The following is a 9,448-nucleotide window of genomic DNA, read 5'->3' as shown; positions in this document are numbered from 1 at the left end:
GCTCAGCCTGGGTGACAGAGTGAGACCTTGTCTCAATTTAAAAAACAAAACAGGCTGGGCCTGGTGGCTCACATCTGTAATCCCAGCACTTTGGGAAGCCGAGGCAGTCTGATCACCTGAGGTCAGGAGTTTGAAACCAGCCTGACCAACATGGTGAAACCCCGTCTCTACTAAAAATACAAAAATTAGCTGGGTGTGGTGGCAGGCGCCTGTAATCCCAGCTACTTGGGGGGCTGAGATAGGAGAATCGCTTGAACCCAGGAGGCAGATGTTGTAGTGAGCTGAGATCGTGTCACTTCACTCTAGCCTGGGCGACAGAGCCAGACTCCGTCTCAAAAAACAAAAGAAAAAACAAAAAGACACAAAACAGTGGGAATGTGGAATGGAGACGCCGGACCTGCGGGTGGCTTCTCCAGATTTAAGGCAGGAAGTGCTTTGGTTTCTCTCCTTCAGCCTCCCGTAAAACTGCCTCCTTGGGAGAGTGATCTTTTGTGCGATATCGGCCAAGTGCCAGGCCCTGTGGCTGAGGCTTCCCCTTGCTCAGGTGGGGTATCTGTCAGGAAGTTACACGGGCAGCTTTGCTTCATCCAGACATCGGCCCAGGGGTTCAGAAGATAACTTTGAGTTTCAGCCACGAAGGGTGTGTGCCTAGGAGGAACTTACAAACTTGGGATACTTGTCATGACTGGGAGAGGCCTCACCAGCAGCCACAGAGGCCACTGCCACCCTGCTGTGGGCCCAGCTGTGTTGGCTGCAAATTCGGCACTTGCGAACCAGACTCTTCCAGGATGCCCCACACTTGCCTGGACCACAGAGGGCCACCTCTGTTACCCTTACCCCTCACCAGCCCAACCCAACACCACCTCCATTGTCACAGCCTTTTGACGCCAGGGACCTGCTGTTCCTCTGCTCACAGCCTCCGTGGCTGCCCGGGACATGCCACATTCAGCTCCAGTCCCTCCAGCGGGTACTTCAGGTCTGCTAGGACAGGCTGCCACTTATCATAGCTGTCCCCTTACACCTGTGCACCAACTGGCACGGCCAAGCACCTATGGGGTCCTTAGCAGGTGTGTGGCAAGTTAAACTCTCACCAGGCAGTTGGAGCGAAGGAAGGACCGCTTCATCCATGTGACTGGATCTCATGGGAAATGTGAAGTGCCCACCCAGCAAAGGCGCGTGGAGTTCCCAGGCCAGCAACGGAGTAGGTGCTGGGGATGCGAGGGCCGTGACAGGCCGGAGCCTGCACCCAAGGGACCAGCATAGGGGAAGGCACATGGAGCCCAGCCCACTAGCACCCACAGAGCGGGAGAGCCTCCGCCCCCCAGGCAAGCAAAGGAGCCCCTAATGGGAGCTGCGGGATCACTTGCTGTGTGGATTTTTTTTTTTCTTTTTTTTTTCAGTTGAGACATTAAAATGCCCAGAGATAGCTGGTGTGAAAAAGTTCTATCGTTACCTTCAGTGTAATCGTTTTGGAAGCACTTGGTGAGAAAACATAAAGTTGACGTTTTCTTGGGGAGAAACGATCTCCACTATTAGGGTGAAAAATGAGTAGTCTTCTAGAAAAGGCCTCGGGGTGTGTTATGTAAGAAATACGAAGTCAGTTCACTGTTTCCAGGCTTTTCTTACGAAAGTTAACAACCACAGCTCTTTTTGGAGTGTAAACGCTGAGCTTTTCCTAAACTCTGAAACACTTGGCAACCTCTCTGTCTTGCTAACAGCTTTTTTTTTTTTTTTTTTTTTTTGGGGTATTATTTTGTTTTCTTTTCCAAATCTCTGGCATACTGCTAAAATCTGGCTGCTGCCGCCCCTGGAGAGACGCCCGTCTGCTGGGGGAGTCAGGCTGGGGTACCTGCCAGTGCTCACGGGCTGTGCCATTCCAGGCAGGCTCAACAAGTACTTAAAAACAGAAAGCGGCTGTAATTCATAATTCGGCTCACTACAGGCACCGATATATTTAACTGTACCTAATATGACATACTTGATGCCAGGCATTGTGCTGCGTGCTTCATAACATTTACTTCTCACGCAGCCCAGTGAGACAGGGACTGTCGCTACCTCCCTTTGTTTTTGCCATTTGGAAGCTGCAGTTCCGAGGGGTTAAGGAAGCTGTTCACGGCCATGGAGCTGGTTCCAGGTGGGGCTGGGAGGGCAGGCCCAGCAGTCGGTCTTTGGGACCAGAGCTCTGAGCTCATGCTTTGGTCTCCAACGACCTGGCCTGAACACCACCCGGCATCCGCTGTCAGGACCTGGAGTGTAAGTGATGAAGCTCGATCCTCGTTGATCACACACGGCTACAGCCACCTTTGAGGCCTGCGCTGGACTGTTGAGTGACTGCAGCTGGTCCCCGTGCGCTTGTGCCGGAACTCCTGGCTCTCAGCAGCTTGAAAATGCATCGTTAAGGGCTCCCACAGTTAGCGGGCTCAGGCCCCAAGGAAAACACTGCTGGGTGGTGTCCCTCCTGACGGCTTCAGCGCAGGGGCCCTTTGTGCTGCTGAGTTCAGAGGCAGTCGGAGACAGACACTGCCATCTCGAGCCTGCCTATGCTGCTGTCTCAGGGTCCTTGACCTAGTCAGGTCTGCAAAGTCCTTTTTGCTGTGTAAGGTCACATGTTCAAAGGTCCAGATGAGGGGGGGACATCTCCCAGGGTCATTGTTCTTCCTCCCACGGTAGGTAGTTAGTCCTACCTGACTTAAAGAGACAACCAAGGCTCCAGCCACCTGTGCACTCTGCTTCCTCCTCCTCCAAGCCCTGTGGGCAGGCAGGGATCCTGGAGAGGGAGAAGGGCCTCCTCAGCCCTGGGTGGTTTCAAGGCAGCTGGAGAGGAAGCGCCCCCTCGCCCTGTCCAGGCCCTTCAGCCACAGACATCGGGTCCCTGAGAAGTTTGGGAGGTTTGGGAGAAGGGAGTAGAGGCAGCGAGCCTTCCTGCTCCCCCAGCCTCTCGGAGTGTTTGCACTAGAACCCAGGGCCGGAGGGACCTTATGGATTGGGGTCCTGTGAGCACAGCTGAGCCCCGCCTCTTAGACCATGCTCATGTTGCAGGGGGAGCCCGCAGTGTTCAGCACAGAATATACGCAGCCAGACCATGTCGGAGCTGCTACAGCCGCTCCCATCCTGGAGCCCAGGGATCGTGGGTAGGGTTTATTTTTGTTTGTTTGTTTGTTTTGAGATGGAGTCTTGCTCTGTCACCCAGGCTGGAGTGCAGTGGTGCGATATCAGCTCACTGCAAGCTCCGCCTCCCAGGTTCACACCGTTCTCCCGAGTAGCTGGGAATACAGGTGCCCGCTACCACGTCCGGCTAATTTTTTGTATTTTTTAGTAGAGACGGGGTTTCACCGTGTTAGCCAGGATGGTCTCGATCTCCCGACCTCGTGATCCACCTGTCTTGGCCTCCCAAAGTGCTGGGATTACAGGCATGAGCCACCGCGACTGGCCGGTGGGGTTGTTTTTAAGGCTTCACAAGCTGAAAAGATGAAACCTCCCTTACTGATGCAATAGCCCATCGTACTCAGTTGGACAGCATGGGAAGCGGCTTCTTGCCTGGTGTAAATGTGTCTGCTGAGAAAAAGCAAATCATAGGGAGTGATTTGCTTCAACGTTGCTTCTTATTCCTTCGTGGTATGATTGCTTTTACCCCCTGCAAGCCTCTCCAGCGGAGCCCGTGGGGCACACTCAGGCCCCACCCCAAATTCCCGTCCTGGGCCTGTCTGGTGACATAATGAATGTGGGCAGCTGACGTCAATATGGCCTTGCAGCAAGAATAGACCCACATGGGTTGACTGTGTCTCCTTTAGAAATGTGGAAGAATTTACCCCCCAAATGCCCAGGAGGCCTGTGGAGCCCCTGATGAAGGAGAGCCACTGTGAGTGGGTCGTGGCTGGGTCTCCTGCTGCCCTGCATTCTCTGAAGCTGGGTGCATGGGGAAAGCATTTGCAGATGAGGAAACTGAGGCACAGTGCAGTCTCCTGGCCTGCCCCTGTTCAGTGGCCAAGCCTGGATTTAAACCCAGGCCCATCTGACTCCAAAGCCGTGAAACTCAGGGCTCCTCCTGCACGGCTGCGTCGCCTCCAGAGACTGGCCTTGACAGGTATTTGCTGCAGGGCCTCGAAGAGCCCTGCCTTTCCTGGTGAGACACTTTGTCCTGAATGTCTGGCTTCATCAGGGCCCTGGCTGCTGTGTCTGCAGAGAGGTTCAGAGAGGACCAGGCGCTCCCCTCTGGCCGCCTTCCCCAGAACTAAACAAGCACCCACACCTGTCCGAGGTGGGCACGGATCCCCCGCTCCGTGGGAGATGCTGTTCTTGGTTAATCCGTTTTCACCTCAAGCTGGTCCCACCCATCTTTTAAATAAACCCCAGCCACCTCAACTGCAGGTGCATTTGGACGGGTGACGTGGTGGAGCCATCCCAAGGCAGCGCCTCCACTCGTGGGCTGATTGTCAGGACGAAGAGGTCTTTTTGCCCCCACAGAGCCCTCCGAGTCTTGGCTCCCTTGTCATGGCAGGGCCTGGCACTGCTTGGGGTTGTGTTTGCTTTGCTGGTTTCTGAGGCAGGTGCGTGGAAGTGGATTTGGGGTTCTCTCCCCTTCCTTGGATGGGTCCCACAATGTCCCAACTTTGCCTAGTGCCAGGTTCACCACAGGGTACGGACAGACACTACTGATATACAGGGCAAGTGCGGACCCCCCTTCCTGCCCTTCTCATGCCTGGGGGGAGGGCTGAATCAAGGCAGACTTCGTGGGAAGGAGGCCTGAGCTCCCCTCATTGCTGGGAGATCCTGGAGCATCCTGACCTCTGCGTGACGCGGCCAGGTCTGCAGGCAGTGCTTGTTGGGCCCTGCCTCTGCCTTTCGTGTCAGGTTCAGTGCTCCCGAGAGCCACCTGGACATGTTGTCTTCAGCTCTCTGATGCATGACCAGCCTCACCCGCCTCCACATTTGGTGGAGGGACCTGTGGGCATGGTCATGATTTGACTGGCAGCCTGGATGGTCCAGGCTCTGACCTAGTGGAGGAATGACAGCGTGTTGCCGTGCTGTGGAGGAATTGGCAGGAAGGGTGGAGCCAGTCTGGGCTGCCCCATGGACAGGTGATGGCCAGCACTTGACTGCCCCCAGGCTCTCCACCCGCTTGCAGGGAGGCAGGGAGGTGGACAGGTGTGGGACTCCAGGGCGGGCTGCTCCCAGGAGTGGCACTGAAGTTGAGACTGGAAGGAAGTACCGGCCAGCAGGGCTTGGAAGGGGCTGTTGGCCATGCTCCTGGGCACTCCTGATCCTGGCCTGCTCAGCATCCGCTCCAGGAGGATGCAAACCTGGGGCTCTAATGGGGCTCTGGCCAGCTTGAGTCTGTGGTGGCCTGGTGTCCACATGTGACCCACACCCAGCCCTCGTGGGTCTCCAGAGGGTTCCAGCCTGTTAACTGGATACTTGCTTTGGGCCCCCTGGGCCCGGCCCTGCCCTCATGGGACTTCCAGGCTAGACGGAGACAGATATCAGTGAAACAGACAAGCCAACAAGTGTGCCAGTACCAGTGGGATCACTGGCTCTGCAGGAGCGGAGGACTGTTCTAGAGGGGTGCAGTGGAGGGGGTTGCACCATCCTGGGCAGCTCCCTGGAGAGGGGATGCTTGAGCCGAGGTACAGAAGATGAACCAGATGGGGATGGGAGGAGGGCTTTTCCAGGGAGAGGCCACGGGGGCCAGTAGCTTCACGGAGCTCACAGAAGGCCACTCTGGTGGGGTGTGGAAAGCGGGAGGCAGGCCGAGGCCAGTTGCTCAGCACCCCAACCCCATCTGGATGGACCTCCGTCCCCAGGGAGGCCTCGATGCTGCAGGGGGACCTCCATGTGACCTGGAGGAGGCGGAGAGAAGGATTTGGTGTGGGCCTCAGCTGCCATCCTGGAGTTGACAAAGTGCCTGTAGCTGGAATTTTTTTTTTTTTTTTTTTTTTTGAGATGGAGTTTCACTCTTGTCGCCCAGGCTGGAGTGCAATGGCGTGATCTCAGTTCACTGCAACCTCTGCCTCCCAGGTTCAGGCGATTCTCTTGCCTCAGCCTCCCAAATAGCTGGGACTACAGGCATGTGCCACCATGCCTGGCTAATTTTGTATTTTTAATAGAGACAGGGTTTACCATGTTGGTCAGGCTGGTCTCAAACTCCTGACCTCAAGTGATGAGCCCGCCTTGGCCTCCCAAAGTGCTGGGATTATAGGTATGAGCCACTGTGCCCAGTCTGTAGCTGGAATTCTTCAGGAAGGGCTGGAGCAGGAACAGAGCCCTGGGGGTGGGAGCTGGTCCCCCCAAGGTCTCCTGGGACGGTCCCTTCCCAGAGGCTGCCTGTGAGACCCTGGTGTCATGTGTGGGATGTGCCTTCTGAGCCCAGGGTCTAGGAGACGGGACACCCTAAGCCAGGGCCCCTGGAAACTCTGGGCTCTCTCCTGGTGACTGGGACTTGTGATTCGTCTGTCAACCCTAGGTTTCAAATTAAGTCCCAGCCAGTGACCACATCAGGTTTCCAGTTGTTGGGTTTTTTTTTATTTTTATTTTTTCTGAGACAGGGTCTTGCTCTGTCACCCAGGCTAGAGTGCAGTGGTGCGATCTCAGCTGACTGCAGCCTCCACCTCCTGTGTTTAAGCAATGCTCCCACCTCAGCCTCCCGAGTAGCTGGGACCACAGGCGTGCGCCACTATGTCCAGTTAGGTTTCCAGCTTTAAAGTATCTTTGTCTTGCCAGCCAACCTTATGACCTGTGTCTTGTTTAGAATAATGATGTTGCTCTCTGAAGGGTGAAAAGTCTCAGGTTTTGGTTGTAATTGAAGGTTTTCCTGACATTTATGAAGTGTTAATTGTATTATGGACCACAAGAGGTTCTCCTGGACAGCATTCTGTTCTTTTTGTTGTTACATCTAATGCTTTTATAATCAATCTACTTAGTTGTTGAAAGTCATTGTTGATTGCTGTTAGGAGTTTCTTCAGATTTCTAACACAGCAATTACGCCATGAGTAGCCAGGATCTGGCCATGGCAGCGGTGGCCGAGGGGGGGTCTTCATGGGTAACATCAAGAGCATGTTTTTGGAGCCCGGGCGAAGTGGCTTACACCTGATTATAATCCCAGCACTTTGGGAGGCCAAGGCAGATGGATCACTTGAGGCCAGGAGTTCTAGACCAACCTGGTCAACAAGGCAAAACCTCATCTCTACCAAAGATACAAAACTAGGCGGGGGGTGGTGGTGCACACTTGTAATCCCAGCTATTTAAGTGACAGGCATGACAGTCGCTTAAACTTGGGAGACAGAGGCTGCAGTGAGCTGTGATCGTGCCACTGCACTCCAGCCTGGGCAACAGAGCGAGACTCCGCTTCAAAAACAAAAGCATGTTTTCTGTTGCTCCTCAAAACTAAGAGCCAGTGTTCGAAGACCCCTAGAACCTGCCCTCCTGCAGGCACCACGCTCATGGGTGGCCCCGGTGTGTGACCCTGTGGCCTCAGGAAAGTTCTTGTTGGTTTCTGCTCATGGAAAGGGCTTGTTCCTGCTTTTTGGCCTGTGACTCCCAAGTGTGATACATGGTTGTTGGTGAGGGATGTGGGCAGGGCATGTGGGGAAGAAGGGAGAAATACTGGGAGACCCTCAGGGCTGACCCGTTGAAACTTCTAGCTCCTTAGCTGGGGCCTGGCCCATGGCCTGCCCTCCTCCCGGAGTGTGTCTTGTGACTGCGGGCGCTTTGCACAGGACTCTATACCTTACAGCTCACGTAATGCCTGCTGGCGCTGACCACACAGCTCCTTCCTCCTCTCCCAGTACTGGCACGAAGCACTCCCTGTAAGTATGAAGTTGAACGTAGCTTGGATCGTTCTGATACTTTTTAACATGGAATAACCGCTCTTGCCTCTGACCTGCTAACCGCCCCCCAACAGCCACCACCTGGCCGCTTTCTCGCTCTGGGTCTCTAAACCTGCCTTTTGAGGCCAGTCTCGGTGGAGCTAGGACACTGGGGGTTCCAGAGGCCACGTTAAAAGGTCCCTGAAGCCAGATCTATTTCCTGGGGAGCAAGTCCCAGCAGCCAGAGTCGGGCAGGGATTTCCTTGAGCCTGGCGCAGAATAGAGGCCACGCTGGGCCGCCTGGGAGGACATTCTGACTGCAGGGCAGCACTTGCCCCGGAAGTCCCCGGGGGTTTCTGCAGCCCGGTGGCCAGTGACGTCGATGGTGACACCTTCCCGGGGCCCCAGGTCAGCTCTTGGTTTGAGTCCTTCCATCCCGTAGCTATCCCCCTGGCAGGTGCCTGCCTATAGGGAAGAGCTGAGCTCCCTGAGATTAAGGGATTATGTCGAGGCCAGGTGGGAGGACGGAGCCCATACCGGGGAGGGTGGCGGGGGCAGAAGAGCAGCTCTGAGTCAGGAAGCTTCTGCCAGGATGGACTGTCGTGCCCCGGGGAGCGTGGGGCCTACAGAGAGGTTGGTTAAGGTTGAGGGGGAGAGAGGGGCACAGGGACAATGTATGGGAACTGGTAACTTTGGACTTTGTCATGATTCACAGAGAAATGGGGCTGGTGCTTTGAGCATGGAGGACTCTGGCCAAGGGGTGTGGCATCCAACAGCCCAGAGGAGGAAGCTCTGGTCCCGTGGGTGAGACCAGTGGGGCCAGAAGGGAGGCTTGGCATGCAGTCACATACGATTCAATCCTACCAAGGGGCAAGGGCAGCTGCCTTGTGACCCTGTGTCACCAGAGCCCCTGAGGGTGGGAGTGGCTGTGGAAGGTGATAGAAGGTTCTGTCTTGGTGCTTGGAGCAGTGTAGTGGGGCAGCTGTGGCTCCGGTGGGCACCAGCAAGGCCAGTGAATGGACAGTGCAGGTTGCAGATTTGACCCTGACCTAAGGAAGGGCGGAGCCAGCTGACACCCAGGGCTCCTGGAAGGCAGGCTGCGGCCTCCCCTGGCGGGGGCGCAGTGGCTCTAGAAGCCTTTTGGCAGGTGCTGCCGCTCCCGGCCGGGAAAGAGCCTGCCTGTGCGGGGGCTTGAACTCATGGCCACCAAAATCCTTCAGTGCTGAGTCTTTGCATAGATAAACCTGCTCACTAGAAAGATAAACATTCCCGGGCAACTAACGACACGTTCTAATATTCTGTTATTTGAACATCTGGTAGTCAGCCAAGCTGCTGCTTCCCCTAACCAAGTGTCTGCCTGCTGGCCACAGAAACACCAATGTCCCCCGCCTGGCCGTGGGGTGGAGGCCGCCCTGACCTCTGCCCTGTCTTCTCCACAGGCTGCGTCATCACCATCTCGGGACGCATGACCTTCACGAGCAATAAGTCCATGGAGATCGAGGTCTTGGTGGACGCCGACCCTGTTGTGGACAGCTCTCAGAAGCGCTACCGGGCTGCCAGTGCCTTCTTCACCTATGTGTCGCTGAGCCAGGAGGGCAGGTCACTGCCCGTGCCCCAGCTCGTGGTGAGTGCACGTCCTTGGAATG

The 9,448-nt window shown here is 55.7% G+C and overlaps 1 protein-coding gene across 3 annotated transcripts in view; it reads left to right on the top strand.

Annotated features, from left to right (window-relative positions):
- ACOT7 (acyl-CoA thioesterase 7) overlaps positions 1-9,448 on the top strand; it is a 148,835-nt gene that overhangs the window by 118,949 nt on the left and 20,438 nt on the right. For all 3 annotated transcript variants that reach the window (XM_011981204.1, XM_011981211.1, XM_011981219.1), the window contains one exon: positions 9,242-9,426. In XM_011981204.1, the coding sequence (XP_011836594.1) occupies positions 9,242-9,426 (185 nt within the window). The remainder of the gene's footprint in view (positions 1-9,241; positions 9,427-9,448) is intronic.

The sequence above is a fragment of the Mandrillus leucophaeus genome, unplaced genomic scaffold (genome assembly GCF_000951045.1).
Source record: "Mandrillus leucophaeus isolate KB7577 unplaced genomic scaffold, Mleu.le_1.0 Scaffold105, whole genome shotgun sequence".
NCBI lineage: Eukaryota > Metazoa > Chordata > Mammalia > Primates > Cercopithecidae > Mandrillus > Mandrillus leucophaeus.
Note: the sequence above shows the minus strand (reverse complement) of the source record. Positions and strands in the feature narration are given on the sequence as shown.